The following is a 17,657-nucleotide window of genomic DNA, read 5'->3' on the forward strand; positions in this document are numbered from 1 at the left end:
GTGGAGGCCTTTCCTGTAGTCTTCCAACGTTTGCTCTTAATGTGAATGTTGAAAACATTTGCAGAAGGGTCATGTTTTAAATTTCATTTTTCACTACCTTGCTTTATCTATGTGCATATTATAGCGAGTTGAGTGGAAATTAGTAAAATAAAGTACACATAGCTTACATGTTACAGGGAAAGGTACATGCAGGGTGGAACTGTTAAGCAGGTCTCCACTGCCTTAATCTTGCGTCGTCATTCGTAACTATTTGGAGGTTACCCAGTAAATTGTACGGAATTCCAATGTATAGCGCTTTCAATAGTCCAATCGCGTCACAATCAGTGCTGCCACCACAGTTAGCATCGTTGAGAAGGTAAGAGGGGTACCAGTTTCCGAAGTTGCCTAAGTAGGCCCAGGCTGCTTCCTACCACTGTCATCACTTGCCCGGTCAGCGGAGATTGTTAAAAAACTAAATTATCAAAACAATGTATACTCCTTCCCTGCCTATTTTTGCTTCATATAACCTATGCATAGCACAATGTATGAAGATGCAATAATCTTATATTGAATTCCAAATGCAATAATCCTATATTGAATTGCAAATACCAGCAATTCATGGTCTGAAAGGAAATAAATTATGGGAAGAAATAAAACAAAAGTACGAATTCACCTACACAGGCCATATTTATCCATTAGGATTTGGTGTGTATGCATGCCTGTTGGCGCCATCCATTTAAACTAATGCTTAATTCGAGCCGGTGGCCTCTGGTGCTCCGCACCTGCACTTAATTCTCATCATTGGCACTGACAGTCCACCACATTTTGGTGCTATCTGTCTATTTTTTGAGATGGGCCCAATAAGAGTGTTTAATATTTTAATATCCATTGAAAATAAATAATAATACCTGTCACCGTCGCCATTCCTATAGCCTTGGGTGGCCTTGAATAGTATGACTTGTCACACTTGTCTCGCGAAGGGCCCTGGAACGTAAAATGTTTTTTTTTTTTTTTTACAAATTAAGCACAGAAAACCTAACCTAAAAAGAAAGCAGAGCTTGTGGGATGCATATGTCACACAATTTCAACCAGGCACTATTTTTCATTGTCTACTTCTACACATAATTGAAACACTTTCTTCATTGTGTTTTTTCTTAGGTCTCTTAAAAAAAACAAGATCCGGGTTCTTCCAGAAGAGGCTTTCATCAGGTATAAAGATTTAAAAAAACTGTAAGTGTGCACTTAATGACTTAAAATTGTGATTTCATATAGTGTTTAATATGAAAATGAAACATACAAATATTTTTAGTCCACACCAGCAAGCAGTGTACATAATAACTGCATCTTTTGAGAATGATTGTAAGTGATATGTTATGTCAATACCACTTATATAGCACCTAATTACCATTGGCCTCTTAGCGCTTGTCTAAGGGTTGGCAGCCTAGCACCAGGTACTACCTGTCCAAAACCATTCAATCAAACTTTATCCTGCCCACAAGCCTGATTGGACAAAAAGTTTTCAATCTCTCCTGAAATGGAAGGTGTTTTCCCTTCGCAAACTTTACCGCAGACTGTTCCATAACTGAGGTATTCGGACAGAAAAAGCCCGACCGCCCATAGTCGATTTGTCAAAACGTGGGCAGGTCAGCAAGGTTGCCTAGGATAAACAGAGGCATTGTTACAGTACTTATCGCCTTAGATGGTCCTTAATATAGACAGGTACCTTCCCATACAGGGTCTTATGTGCAATGCATAAGCCCTTAAACCTCGCCCGCTGCGATATGTTATGTTAAATGTTATGTTAAAAATACTTGTTACCGCGCACGGACACCAATTGGTTTCTTGGCGCTCAAAGACAAGTGGTAGGAGGGCACAGGAGGGTAAGAGCGGCTAATCATGAGCAAGATGAAACAGGTAGGTTTTCAAGTGTTTACGAAAAGTGATGTAATCAGAGGTGAGCCGTATTGAGAGGGGGAAGGAGTTCCAGGTACATGGGGCGAGGAAAGAGAAACAAGCACCACCGTGTTTCTTACGTTTAAACCTGGGGATAGTTAAGAGATTATGGGAGGAGGACCTAAGGTGACGTGAGGGAACGTGAGGGTGAAGGCTAAGAGAGATAAAGGCAGGGGCAGAAGCAGATAGAGATTTAAAAACAGTACAACCCATTTTGAAGATACAACGGTGTGCAACCGGGAGCCAGTGTAGTTTTTTCAACAGAGGCGTGACATGTTGGAATTTAGGCTGTTGAAAAACCAGTCTGGCTGCCTGGTTTTGCACCAGTTGGAGCCGGTGAAGGTGGTATGCGGGAATCCCCACGTACAGACAATTGGCATAGTCAATACGTGAGGTAACCAAGGCCATGATGACAAGGGTAAGAGCTTCAGATGAAAGGAACCTTCGGATTTTCCCAATTCTACGAAGGTGATAGAAGCAGGCCGAGGTGACAGCGTTGATTTGGGGCCGCATCGATAGATCATTAGAAATAATGACTCTGAGGCTCTTCACAGAGTTAACTGGGCAAGGAGAGGAACCAAGAGCAGGGGGCCAAAAATTAAGATTCCAAGGGTGCGTAGGCCCACCGATCAGAACCAGTTCTGTCTTGCTAGGGTTGAGCTTCAGTTGGCTGAAGTTCATCCATTCGTAGATGGTAAGCATTACTGATTGAAAATTGACGCAAGAGAGAGAGGAGGAGTCGATGGGGAAGATTAGTTGCAGATCACCTGCATAATTAAAAATAGTGACAGAAGAATGACGAAGAGAAGCAAGGAGGGGCTGCAAATATAAATTAAACAGAAGAGGCGACAAGGCGGAACCCTGGGGGACACCACAAGAAAGTGAGATTTGGGGAGCCGAGAAGGTGGACAGCTGCACCGATTGGGAGCGGTGTTGGAGAAAGGACCCAATTCATGACAGGGCTGAGCCCTGGATGCCCGCATTTCTGACACGGTCGATCAGAATAACGTGATCGACCATGTCAAAAGCGGCCGAGAGATCTAATAGCACCAGGGCCTGGGCCAAGTTCTTGTCAGCCCCCCGTCTCAGCGTGTCCATGACCGCTACCACCACTGCCTCCGTCGAATGGGCTGGTCTAAAGCCTGCCTGCTGATCATCAAGAAAATGAGTTTCCTCGATGAAAGTACTCAGGCAGCGGGTGACATAAGTCTCCAATACCTTCCCCAGATAAGGGAGAAGGGAAATAGGTCGATAGTTACCTAAGACAGTAGGGTCAGAGCCAGGTTTTTTCAAAATAGGTATAACCGCTGCTTATTGGAAGCGAGTGCAATTGTTACAGCGACGGCGCAGCATGCGGCCATCTTGGTAGCTTGAATGTTAATCTTGCGTCGTCATTCATAACTATTTGGAGCTTACCCAATAAATTGTACTGAATTCCAATGTATAGCGCTTTCAATAGTCCAATCGCGTCACAATCAGTGCTGCCACCACAGTTAGCATCGTTGAGAAGGATAAGAGGGGTACCAGTTTCCGAAGTTGCCTAAGTAGGCCCAAGCTGCTCCCTACCACTGTCATCACCTGCCCGGTCAGCGGAGATTGTTAAAAAACTAAATTATCAAAACAATGTATACTCCTTCCCTGCCTATTGTTGCTTCCTATAACCTATGCATAGCACAATGTATGAAGATGCAATAATCTTATATTGAATTGCAAATGCAATAATCCTATATTGAATTGCAAATATAACCATTTATTATTTTCTGAAAATATTTTCTTGTTGCTAGAAGTGATAAAGTCGGGAGTGAATGATAATTATCCTGATATACTTTTACCAGGCCATCACTTATAAATTATGAGTGGATTTTTCATTTGATGGTCGTTGATTTAAAAACAGTATTGGACATTCCTTTCAGGCTGGTAAATGAAAAACCCAATCCTAACAAGTTTCAGGATTGAATATGAGACAGAAGGAGATGGGGAAGAGTTAAAGGATTAACATTATGTTTTGCACTGGAAAGTCACCTGAAAGCAGCATAAAGCATAGTCTAATACTGCTCTGTATTACTTAGCGTCAAGGGGATGGTCCACGTGTGGTACATGGGTGATCCCATGCAGCAAACCATGGGTTTTGATGTAGAAACTATCTACTAGAAAAACTAGACAGGCTTTTGCCTAAGAAAACAACACCATTTTGACATTAGCACAATATAGGAGAAATGCTTTTATACCTCCAGTCTTTTCCAGCTTTGCGTGTGTGTTGCGGTGTACAGCACACATGCAAAGTAGGACAAGTTTAAAAGTTAGTCTAAGCATAGTATTTTGTTATGGGAATGTACCCTTCCAGTACAAAACGTAATCTAGCCATCATGCCTACACTCGTGAACAAATGTTCAATAGTGTAAGTGTGGCAATAGGCAGCCTGATTGTGTGCCAGCGCTGGGAAGAAAGCAGAACAGCACCATATCTCTGTAGATGTGGTGCTGTCCTTTTCTCTTCCTCTCACACAATGCAATGAAGCAACTTTGGTTGCTGCTCTGTGTTGCAAGATCTTTTAATAAATATACTTAACTCAACCCATTTCAAGTTGTACTACTCCTAAGTTCAGGTTCCATGACGTGAACACTTGGTCTAGCAGTCGAGGTTACAGAAACTCTTGATTACCACTTACACGTATTATAAATACTAGATGGGACCCATTGATCTATGCATTAGTAGAAAGGATTTTACCTATTTTCAATTTGGCATTCAAAATGTCAATGTATGCAGTAGTCATTCACTTTGTAACATTCATAACCATTCAAGAGAAAGTCACATTTTTATTTATTATGTGAATTCACACAGATACATATGGTACGGATGTGAGGTAATATAAAAGAAGACAAATGATTTAAAATAGTTACATACTGGATAACAATTCTTTATGAATCATTTTGCATTTACCATAATTTTATGAGCATAGTAGTTTTAATCAATGGTGATAAATATCTGTTTCTGTGAACCTTCACACCTGGACAAAAAGGAGTAAATGCAGTATATCTTGGGTAGGAAAATTATAAAATCTACGCGACATGTTCTTGCCAAACACTTTTACCAAATTGAAGGCTGTTCTCCTGCAAAGTCCAGCTTTAGCTCCATCTCAGAATTGTCTTGTTTCCTCTAAGTTTGGTTGTAACGTGTATTAGTGCCAGGATGCCTTTGGAACATTGTAACTCTCTAGAAATCTACATTCGTTATTTGCTTATAATTATTGAATAGACTTCAGTCACATTTTCAAGTGTTATCCATGTTGATCATAAGGATCCTCCTGTATATTTATTGTTATGATTATCAATGTGAGCATCTATCCTGGTGGTCAGGGGAGCTCTTGATGTCTCTGTAGGTCTCTCCCTGGTAGGCGTGTTCTAAATCGGAAAACAGAGAGTAAACAATAGGTGTGAAGGACTACCGACTGCTAAACGTATCATTTTATTCTTGTTTCGTTTTTTTGTTGTTTTTTTTTATTGGCAAATTCATACGTAATACAAATTCCAGAAGAAAAACAAAATACAAATATAGCAATTGATATCATAGCTTAAATAACGAAAATGATGTAAAAAAAAACATTTACAGTATCAAATGGCATAAAAACAACATACAGAGTAAAGAATATAGAAATCAAGAATCTAAGAATCAAATTGATTAATCAGTGGCAGAATCTGAATAACACCTCTCATTAGTATACCACCTAGAGATGGGGTCCCAGATCTGTGCTCCGAATGCTCTTACTTTTCTACCTCTAGTAGCATATATTGCAATTTCTTGTTTATAAATTGAGAGGAATCGGCTTAGCCACATACGAAAAGTAGGGGGTTCCGGGTCTTTCCAACGAGCTGCCAGAATGATACGAAAAACGGCATACCCCAGAAAAACAACCGCTTGTTCCTCACTATTATGACCCAGAGAATCATCATGGCCTAATATATACAGAGTTGATGAATCTCTTATCTGATGTCCAAAGACCTGGGCCCAAAACTCCAGTATCATGGTCTTTAACCTTGTCAGTTCCGAGCATTCTGAGAACATATGTAATAGATTGGCCAGTGGTTGTTTGCATCTTGGGCAGTTATCGTCGGCCCGGAGACCCCAAGCAAATAATTTTGCCGGTGTGTAGTATAAATTGTATATTACTCTATAGTATTGTGCTTTTAAGTTGGAAGCTATAAAGTATTTTGCCGAAAGAGCAATTGAGAGATCGATATCAACATTGGGGTTTGCTAGTTTTAAAGCCCAGGATTGTTCAGTTCGTTCGAGATCATCAGGGGTTTTATCCATCAGCATCTGATAAAGAGCCCCTATTCTTGTAGTTTTTTTACCTATAGCTTCAAAAAGTGGCAAGTTATCTAGTACTATTATTGGTATAACGTTGCGAATACTCGACAATATTTGAAAATATTTGAGAAAATCATAAGTGGGAATGGAGTATTTTTCTTGGAAAGATTCAAAAGAGATGGGGATATTATGTCCTAAAATGTCACCGACTGTACTGATACCTAGACGCTCCCACCTCTGCGAGGTAGTATCATTAAGAGAGGGGGAAATAATCTTGCTATGCCACAGAGGGGTATATTTTGTAAAGGTGGGAATAGATAGGTATTTAGAGATAGCTTTCCACACAGCCCATGCATCTGAAACTGTCTTCAATTTAATTTTTTTATAATACGAAGGCTCTACCTGCCTTAAAAATAACCCCTTGCACTTATCACCAAGGCTAAGTTCATAAATCGAAGGAATGTACAAATCTGGGGGCAATGAGATAATAATTTTTTTATCAGTAAGTAGGGGATCCATAGATTGTATTAATGTTGCCCATAAATATAGTTCTAGATTAGGAATAGCTAGTCCTCCTCTGTCCTGTGGTAGCGACATCAAGCGGAGGGCTCTTCTTATCTTACCATAACTCCATATAAATTTAGAGATGGTAGAATCGATGGTCTTAATGAAGTTAGCTCCCGCTAACAACGGGATTGCTCTAAAAAGGTAGAGAACCCGTGGAAAAATATTCATTTTTATATAATTTGCCCTTCCAATTATAGATAAATGTAGGTTGTCTATTCTTTTAAGATCTTTTTTAATTTTATCAATGAGGGGGGTGTAGTTCAGATAATTAATTTTATCCACCTCAGTAGAGAGGCATACTCCTAAGTATGTAGCCTCTTTAACTTTAAGAGGGCTTTCATATTGAATATTTTTAGTAGCTAACACCATAGTTTTATCTCTATTTAGAGAATATCCTGAGTAGATGCCGAAGGCCTGAGTAACTAATTCAATTTCCCGAATTGCATCGGTAGGATTGGTGGTTATAACGGCAACGTCATCAGCGTATGCCATGACTTTGGTGGAATATGAGCCTACTTTAACTGGTTGGATTGAGGGTGTCAAAAAGAGTTTCTGAATGAGGGGATCTATATATAAGGCAAATAAAATCGGGGAGCATGGGCACCCCTGCCTTGTACCTCTTTGCACCTCAATAAACTCTGACTCAGCGCCGCATATAGAGATTTTTGCCCTAGGGTTGATATATATGGCTTTAATGGCTTTGATGAAGTTGTTTCCAAAATTCTTCCGTTCCAAGATGTTCCATAGAAACTGCCAAGATACTCGATCGAAAGCCTTTTCGGCATCGAAGAGAATCATCGCCATCTCGCCCCCCGTGGTGCCCATGATATCAAAAAGGGTAATGGCTCTCCGGGTATGATCTGTAGTGCCCTTCCCGGGAATAAAGCCGTGTTGCCATGGGGATACGAGATGTTTGATGACCCTACTCAACCGGTTGGCTAGTATTTTGGCATACAGCTTTGAGTCAGAGTTTATCAAGGATATCGGTCTATATGATGAGGGGAGATGAGATGGTTTTCCTTTTTTGTGGAAAATTACTATATTCGTTTGTTTCCAGGAGTCCGGTGGAACTGAGTGGTACTGTACTCCGAGAAACAAATCTAATAAAAAGGGTATTATTTGACTACCTAGGATTTTATATAAGTCTAGGGGAATTTTGTCGGGGCCTGCCGCTTTACCATTGGCAAGTTCGGATAAGGCGATTTCTACCTCAGTATACGTGATTTCTCTGTCCAGATTTGCTTTGACCCTATCATCAATCCTAGCGCTTGAGTCTTGATCTGGGAGCCAGCTGTTCAAAAATGTTGTAATATCCGCATCAGAGTATGACACATCACTGTGATAGAGTTTCTGATAGTATTTTTGGAATATATTTAGAATATCCTGCGTGGATGTGTATTCCTTGCCTTCAAATTCAATCATCTTTATGCTACTATATGATTGTTTTTGGCGTGTTCGTAATGCTAGCTGCCTGCCAACATTTTCCCCCGATTCATATAGCTTGGTTTTATTTGCTTGATAGGTTTCGGCAGCTTTCTGGATTAAAGAATTATTAATTTCGTTCTTTAGAATCAGTATTTTTTTTAAAGTTTCTGAAGTTGAATCCCCCTGACCTATCTGAGTGGCATGATGGGTCTCAAGATCAGAAAGTTCTTGCATGAGCTGTGCATTAATATTATCCTCATTCTTCCTTTTATTAGCTACAAATGAGATAGTTTCTCCCCTTATTGCGGCTTTAAAACAGTCCCAGACCATTATTCTTGACGCACTAAACCGATTACAATCGAAAAAGCCTTGAGCCCATCTTTTCATAAGTATTATATAATCCTGATTGACTAAGAGTCTTCTGTCAAAGGTCCATTTGGTCTTTGGTTTAAACAATTTGGCAGTGTCAAAAATAAAGGTAAGTGCATTATGGTCCGAAATCGTTTTGGGGGACTTAATTATATCAATTATAGCCAGACCCTCTAAAGATGACATAACGTAGTCGATTCGAACATATTTATTGTGGGGATGAGAGAAATATGTGTAGCCATCAGTATTTTTGCCTGACAAATCCCACATATCAAGTAAGTTATGACTTTCCATCAGCTGCCTTAGTGCGTTAAATACCTTTGGTTTGCGCCCTTTATAACTTAAGGACAAGCGGTTATCAACGAGTACTCCTACATCGAGATTAAAATCTCCACAAAAAATTAGTGGACCTGTCCAGGAGGCCAATTCAATTTCTAACTCTTGAAAAATAGTAGGATCATCAGTGTTTGAACCATATATTGCACATATCGTAAGACCAAATTTTAGTTGAGCTATGGCCCATCTACCATTTTTATCAGCCAATCTACGAGTCGGGAGACCCAATATAGGTTTAGCTAAAATAGCTACTCCTCTGGTTTTAGATGATTGGGTTGTGGCTACCATGAGGTTATACCCCGGTAATTTAAGTAGTTCTCTGTCAGCAGCTATGATGTGTGTTTCTTGCAGGCAAAGTATGTCTACAGGGTTCTGACGTGTTAACTGAAATAACTGAGCCCTTTTACTTCTATCATTAAGGCCTGCCACATTCCATGTACATAGACTCACTCTCCCCATTTAACATGATACACGCACAACCCGGTTTTAATACATTGATCACATGAGTAACAGCTAACTTTATATTTTATACTGGTTCTTTGCTTTCTGCCATATTGGTACCAATCCACATACAATCTTTGGATATATTTTACTTTTCGAATGAATTTGCACATTTGTTTGCATTTTTCCCCCCCTCCCTCTCCCTCCCCTTTCCTGCCCCCCCCTCCCCAATCCCCCCCCCCCACAATCCACCCAATGAGGCATTTAGACTCTAACAAGAGTCTGTTGCGATGGAGAGACACCCCTAACCAGTGCCACACATATAAATCTTATATCTTTTAACAACCCTTGATTGGGCTAAGAAAAAAAGAAAGAGAAAAAAAAGAAAAGGTGCAAAAAAGGTGCAGAAAAAGAAGAGAACAAATATAAAAAGAGAGTGGAACCTTATATAGGACCTTATAAAGAATATTAAAGACCCTATCAGGAAAGATCAGTACAGATCGAACGCCAGTTATCTCTGAGTCAGAGAGGCCAGATAGCCCTAAAACCGGTTAGGAAATATCTAGAAATATCAAGTATGTAAAGCCATTAAGGATATTTTAACAACTATTTCCCGAATCAAATATACTTCTAGGACCTTGACTTGTATGTCGGTTGGATTTAATTCCAGCTAGTTTAAACGATAAGGCCCAGTGTCATAGAGAAGTGATTAGATGCGGCTTTAGTTCAAACTATCTAGGAAGTCCTTTGCTTTAATTTCCGAGGTGAAAAACTTGGCTTGGCCCTTATAGATGACTTTAAGTGTGGATGGATTATTCAGGTAAACCTGAATCTTTTTCTCCAGAAAAGGCTTAATCAGTTGACGAAGCCGCCACCTCCGCTCCACTGTGGTGTGGCAAAAATCGGGCCTTACAAAGTATGAAATTTCCCCTCTAGATCGATGGGCATCTGGTCTTGCTTTCTCAGCAATAGCTTGACGGAGAAGGAAGTTTCCAAAATATACTAAGATTGCCCTTGGATATTTGCCCTGCGGAATTGAGGCCCTTAATGTAAACGGTGTTCTGTGGACGCGTTGGACCTCTAGCTCCCAGTTCCAGGAAACAATTCAGGAAATGTATCCTTGAAAAGCTGGATCACAAATGCGCGTACATTGTCACCCTCAATTTTTTCCGGAATACCTAGTATTCTGAGGTTATTGCATCGCATACGGTTTTCCATTTCCTCCAGTTTCCACCTAACGTCCTTAAGTTCTGCATCATGAGCGTCTACTAGCTCTTTTACAGCAGTGGCTTCAGCTTCATTTATTACTATGCGATCCTCCATATCGATCAATCTTGCATTAGAGGCGGCAACTGATTTAGAAAGTTTACGCACTACGCCTTGAACTTTGTGTAACGCTTGTTGAGCCCTACGCCCATCCTTTGAAGTCTGTTCTCTATGAGAGGCTATCGCTTGAAGCACCGTGTCCATAACAGATGCTAAGGTGGCATTTTGCTGTTCAAGAAAGGGGGTACCATCGATATGGGCTCTGGAAGAGGGATCCTGCGTGCTAGAAGCTATTGCTGGAGAATAGTCCCAAGGCGGACCATCAGCGCCGTGATGGCTTTTTTTCTTTCTTAGCACTGTGTGCCTCCTATCTCTGGATTCGCCCATGGCTGCGTCAGGGACACTTTCCCGTGAACTCATATTAGAGCCCGTATGAAGATCTGAGTCAGAATAGGAATAGGAATAGGAGTCTGAGTCTATGTCTTGATCTTGAGACAATATGGGATCCTCAGCCCCTTCAGAGATGGTAAAAAACTCGGATGGTTCCTTGTCTGTGTCCGACGCAATGCCCATCCCCCCTTTAAGATCACATGGAGGGACTACTAGAACCTGTTCACTGCTTAGTTGCTGCCAAGAGTTGGCATCCTCGTTAATCAGACTAGGAGAGACAGTCTCAGGAAGCAGGATATTCGTCCGGGGGTGCACTGGAGTTAGTACTGTAGTGATGGGTTTCAGAGAAGATATAGCATTATGGAGGGTGGATGTGCCCTGTGTTAGGTGCGATGCAAGTGCAGGCCTACCTTCCTTCTGGATCAGTTCCAAACCTCCCTGTGCTGGTCCCAGCCCATCCGCTGACGCTACTTGCGTTGTTGGCCTTGCAGGTATTGTTTCTGTACCAGGCACCCCTGGCATGTCCATTGATCCCCCATTCACCTGGATGTGTGGAGTAGCCTGTGACTGCGCGGTTGGGTCGGCAGCTTCTGCAGCTTCTGTAGCTTCTGTAGGGACAACCGCTCCGGAGGCCGAGGCTGGTTCTGCAGGAAGAGCAGGAAGAGTAGACAGCAAATCCGCACTGGTGAGAGCCGCGGGAGCTGCTGGAGCTGCTGCAATCATCGTCCCGCTTGTTGCGTGGTGAGCGGAGGGGGAGGGAACAGCCGCTGCGGGAGCGGAGCCGGCAGGCGTCTTTCGTAGTAGATCCACCACCGTGGGACCCGGGCCCGGTGTGGTAGGAGTTTTGGTCATCCTAGGATGTCTTTGATGTTTTTGATGTATCTGCACTTGTGAGACATCGGGGCCGGTACCTTCATCCGTCACGGACCCTCCAGCACCAGCGCGTCTCGCTGCCAGTTTTTGGTCGCGAAGGGCTTGTTTAGCTGCGCGGGTTTTGGAGGCGGCTGCGACCGCTGCTGCATTTTTCGGGGCCATCTGCTCAGTGAGGCAAGCAAAATCCGTCTCTGCCTCGATGGTGGGTTGCTTCTGTGCTTTGCTACCTCCGTCCTGAACACTGGAAAGGTGGTGCCGCAAAAAGAGTCTCAGCACCGCAAAGCCGAGGACTGAGGCCACCAGATGGAGAGATGAGCGAGACCGCCCTGTTAAGGATGGTGGGTCAGCTAATCCTGCCGGGTAGGTTCCGAGCATTATTTATTTCCTCTCCCCGGCATGTGAAGAATCTTTGTAGTTTTCTTATTGTTCACCAGGATAGGTCCCAATCTCTGTCAAACATCTCCTAGCCCATAGATTAAGGCACTGGTCAGAGGACGTCTCACAGCGGTCTAGAGAGCCGCCGCCATCTTGCCTCGGTTTTTGAGTTCTTATTTCGAGTGTGCAGGGATAGTGGGAATTTTCAAACCTGCAACAAAGTTGACATGTTTCACCATGTGCAATTCCAACACAATTGTAACAGGCTTTCTTCAGGACCTAAACCATTTCTGTAAATTAAGACAATCTAAGTGCTATTAATTAGAACCTGTAATCCAGAATGTTGATAGGTTGTGTTTCATTCACATCCTCTCAATAAAGGGGTTGTAATGCAAACTGAGCCTTATTGTACCATTAGTCACACCAGTCATTCACTTCCAACAGTCTGAGTGAAGCAGTAACCCTATGATGAAGGATGCCACCCTTGGAGTGGGTAAGGGCTTTCATCCTAAAAAAAAAAAATATTTTTAAACCTATTAGTGAGATCTTTTTTTCAATTCGTCCTGAGTACTTTTTTGTGTATGTGTTTGTAAGATTGCAAAAATGTACTTTCCTCTATACTTTTGGTAATGAATATAAGGTTTATATAAGAAAAACAAGAAGGTCTCTGGTTATGCAGATTATAGAGAGAAGTAAGCAGGGAAAACACACTAACAACAAACACTTCTCTCTAATACATACTTTAAGGCAAGGTAGTACATCCCAAAAAATATATCCCATAGACCAGTTATTAATCAAAATGTATTATCAGAAGATATAAATCATTTTTATAAATTGTTTTTTTATATCACAGATATATATAAAAATATCATGAAAACTTCAACATTAAGGGAGCCCCATAAATAAGATGAGAACAGGGAACGTGATGTACACATCAGAAAAAAAAGAAAGAAAACAGACTTATGAAAAGACAATACAAATTCTTCAATACAAATAAGCCAAAACTGGACTCTGAAACATGGAAACGCACAACTACATACATACATGCAAATAACAGTGCAACATTTTCAACATAAAATACATAAGACCAGGAACTGCGCCGACGTGTGTTTCGGAAATGTGATGTGCACAACAGATTCCTTTATCAGGGCGCTGAGAGAACCGATAAATCATTGACCGCAGGCCAACCGTGTATCATACACTGGAGATGGATGTACAGTGTAGGGGGCTCTGTATCAATTTGAGTTTTGAACAGGTCTGCTGTCTAAGGAGAAGCTGGTTAAGTTTAACACCGCATCACAGTGTAGAAAAAGTGCATAAAATCCAAGGCACAACGTAAGATGCCAGTAGTTAAAATGGACCCGCTCCCGCGTATAAAAATAGGGAACTCGGTCCCTTGGTATGTGCGATTTTGTATGTCCCAACCAGGACTTATACTGACGTGATTGGTCAGTGGACTATACCATACACCAACTCAATAGCAGAAGGTATCCCTCCATATTTAATTTAACTTGAATCAACGTAATCTTCCGAGTGAATCCAATCGGGTGGCCGGTCTGCTTGCAACATTCCATTCCCAACAACTTTGGCGCCGATTGACGAATCTTCACGAAGTTTTCAAAACTTATGGCCCCCTTCTGTCCGCTCCTATCTTAAAAGTTTATGGGTAATTCGGCAAGCGGGGGCTGAGAAAAAAGGGGGGTCCCAAAACGTGTTTTCTCCATGCAATTTTCCATAGGAAACTTTTGACACAGCTACAGCCCGAACTGCAGAATGGAATTACACCAAATTTGGCAAAAAGGCAGCCCTTGGTTCAGAAAGAGCCCTCTTTGTTAAATTGTGTAAATCCGTTCAGTAGTTTTTTAAATATTCATGGAAAAAGAAATATATATCTGGGTGGAGCCTAACCACACATCTCATTGTGAGATCTGATTGGCTATCAGCACTTCATCCAAGAAGTGTTGTCAGCCATATTGGGACCAATATACATGATAGCACCTCATTAAAAAGCATTGCAGTTAATAGAAGGTTTTAAGACTTTAGCTCCATTCTAAATCATTTGTTGATGGTACCATACTCATTTTAGGAATTGTGGTGTGTTCTAAGGTGATTTTACCATGTGAGAAAGCCTTCTGCTCGGATATCATGAATCATGTTAGAGAGAAAACTATTTTTTCATGCTTTTCACACAGAGGTTTGGAAGGTGATCTATAAGCTAAACTGAGAGCATATTTTCTGTAAACTAAAATTATCTTTCTCAGTCATGTAAGAATGAAGTCTGACATTCTCAGTAAACATGTACATCCAACAAGGGCAGAGACTGTCAGTTGATTCCTTTGTGTTCTACTACAGCTTCACAGAGTATTCTAAAGAACAACTAGAGCACTAACAGTCCTATTTATGACAAAAGTATGGCACAACTGAAGCCATTTTGTTTGGAATAAAGTGGTAACACTTAAAACATTTAATTTGCAAAAGAAAAAAACAAGGAGGTTCATTTTGCCATAGAAATTATGATTAGTGCTGCAGAAAGAAAAATTAGGGCACATTTTGACTTCTCAAATCCTCTTCTATTTCATTCAAAAATTCTGACATGCAGACTGAAACATGCACTTTGAATACCAGCAGCAGACTTCCCTGGTGAGCAGTAGCTTTACTACAGTGATCTAATGAGTAACTAGAGTGCTAACATTCAGAATTCATGGCAAATGTGTGACACATCTGAATGCCTTCTTGATGGAACCAAAGTAAAAAAACTGAAAGTATTTCCTACTGAGGAGACTGCAGTAAATGAGGAAATTAGGAAACGTCATAACAAATAAGTCTCCCAAGATGGCCACCAGAGACAAAAGAGCCCAAATGTAGCACAAATATCATCCAGATATAGCCCACGTAAAGCTCAATGACAGAATGTCCCAGAGTGTACTTAAGAACAACTAGAGCGCTTACTGTCTTACTTATGACAAAAGTATGTCACACCTGAAGCCATCATTGAAATAAACTGGTAACACTTAAAACATGTAATTTAAAAAGGAACACGATGAGGGGGTTCATTTTGCCATAGAAATTATGATTAGTGCTGAAGAAAGAAAAATTAGGGCACATTTCGAGTGACTTCTCAAATCCTCTTCTATTTCATAAAAAAAATTCTGACCTGTAGACTGAAACATGCACTTTTAATACCAGCAGCAGACTTCCGTGGTGAGTAGTAGCTTTACTACAGTGATCTAATGAGCAACTAGAGTGCTCATTTATGGCAAATATGTGACATATCTGAATACCTTCTTGGTGGAATCAAAGTAAAAAAACTGAAAGCATTTTCTACTGAGGAGACTGCAGTAAATGAGGAAAGTAGGAAACTTCATAACACATAAATCTCCAAAGATGGCAACCAGAGACAAAAGAACCCAAATGTAGCACAAATATCACCCAGATGTAGCCCACATGTAGCCCAATGACAGAAGTGTGCAAAACACTTTTTATTTTTTGTGTTTTTGCCGTTTTATATAGTGCAGACTTGTCAGGTATTGGAGTGCTTTACATGAGCATTGGTTACATCACACAAGAACAAATTCATTTTGGTTTTAGAAATGGGGAGATTAAGTGATTTGACCAAAATCACAGAATGTCGAGCTGAAGCAGAAACTCGAACCTGGTTCCCCAGTTGCAAAGTCTGCAGCTCTGGAAGTAACACCACATCCTCTCCCCTAAGTGCAACATGTAATCAAATGGTCAACTGGATAAAAAAACCTAAAGATAGCAAATAATTTAAAAGTGCTTTGTCGCTATTTGAAAACTCAGAAAATATGTCCTCATTTTAGTTTTTTCGAGCACTAACCATAATTTTGAGGCAAATAAGACCCTCTCATATATGTCATTTCTAAAGGAAATGCTCTAGGTATTACAGTTTTGATTACATCAAGATGACGTCAGGCGTTCCACACTTTGTAATAAATATAGAATGTTAGCTATCTAGTTGTTCATTAGGATACTGTTGAGAGGCAGAGGCAGGGGCACGGACTCTGAAAATTGAAGGCAGGTAGGAGGGTGCAGAGGCAACAATTTGACCACACTTGGCAGGCAGGAAGTGCAGTGGTAGCACAACAGACTATGGAGGGCAGTGGAAAGGGGGTCAGGGGCAACAAACCAACAATACAGGACTGGCAAGAGAGGCTGTGGCAATATAATAGACCAATGTGGGCCGACGGAAGAGGCAGTAGTAGTACAACCAAACATGCCAACAGACCCGATTCAGCAAGGAAACGTCCACTATTTTTAAGCCCAAACGTCTCCTGTCTACAATCTCCTCTTTTTCAATGGAAGTCAAAGTATAAAATAAATACCCCAGTTGTTTACAAAATCTCCCTCTTACCAAGTTCAAAATGTTAGCAAGTATGGTACATTGGATCATGGAAGGCAGGAGGAATTGTGGTAGGGACATGGACTTGGATAACAGAGGACAGGAGGGACATGGAGAGGTGCACCAAACTGACCCTACAGGGCAGGCATCAAGATTTGCAGCAGCACAATACACCACACAGGGCATGCGGGACGGGAGTGCAGCACAACAAATCATAGAAAGCAATAGGGAGGGGACAGGGCCATGCACATGGACAACAGAGAACAGAGGGGAAAGAGGCAATGGTAGCTAGTTGACCATAATGGACAGACAGGAGAGAAAGCTGCAGCATAATGGACCATAAAGGGCAGGAGGGGTGGATCAGAGGGATGGATCAGGGGCATTACAATGGAACAGACAAGCCAGGAGGGAGGGAATAGAGGTCTGCACTTGGAAACAGAGGGCTGGGGGCAAGGGGGCATGGCAGGAACAGCAAGATGACCATGGAGGTCAGGCAGGATGCACACTAGAAGCAAGACACACCATGGAGAGCAACAGTGAGACTATAATGGCATACACACAGACCATGGAGGGAAGGTGGGAGGGGGTCTGGGGCAGCTAGCTGACCACACAGGGAAGGTGGGAGGGGCCGTGGCAGCACAGAAGACCATGCATGGCAAGCGGGAGGGTTTCTGGCAGCACAATGGCTATGATGGATAGAATGGAGGGTCAGGACCTGGGCACAGACAAGACAGTTCAGGGGAAGGGGCCTCACAACAGACCACGCGGGGCAGGCAGGAGGAGCAGTTGCAGCACAACAGGCCAGAGAGGGCAGAAGGGTGTGGCAGTAAAATGGACCATGGGGGACAGGAGGAAGGGGATAGGGGCATGGAATGTGGACAGGCAGGGTGGAGGTAGCAGGGACATGTTACAGTCATCTGACAGTGCTAGGCAGGTGGGAGGGGAGTGGCAGCTCAACAGAACACTCAGAGTAGATAGGAGTGGCTGGTCCATGGAACATGGTGGGCAAAAAGGA

The 17,657-nt window shown here is 41.9% G+C and overlaps 1 protein-coding gene across 2 annotated transcripts in view; it reads left to right on the plus strand.

Moving 5' to 3' along the window:
- Positions 1–17,657, plus strand: part of RXFP2 (relaxin family peptide receptor 2) — a 1,449,053-nt gene that overhangs the window by 908,389 nt on the left and 523,007 nt on the right. For both annotated transcript variants that reach the window (XM_078657149.1, XM_078657148.1), the window contains one exon: positions 1,138–1,209. In XM_078657149.1, coding sequence (XP_078513275.1) covers positions 1,138–1,209 — 72 coding nt within the window. The remainder of the gene's footprint in view (positions 1–1,137; positions 1,210–17,657) is intronic.

The sequence above is a fragment of the Lissotriton helveticus genome, chromosome 8, assembly GCF_964261635.1.
Source record: "Lissotriton helveticus chromosome 8, aLisHel1.1, whole genome shotgun sequence".
Taxonomy (NCBI): domain Eukaryota; kingdom Metazoa; phylum Chordata; class Amphibia; order Caudata; family Salamandridae; genus Lissotriton; species Lissotriton helveticus.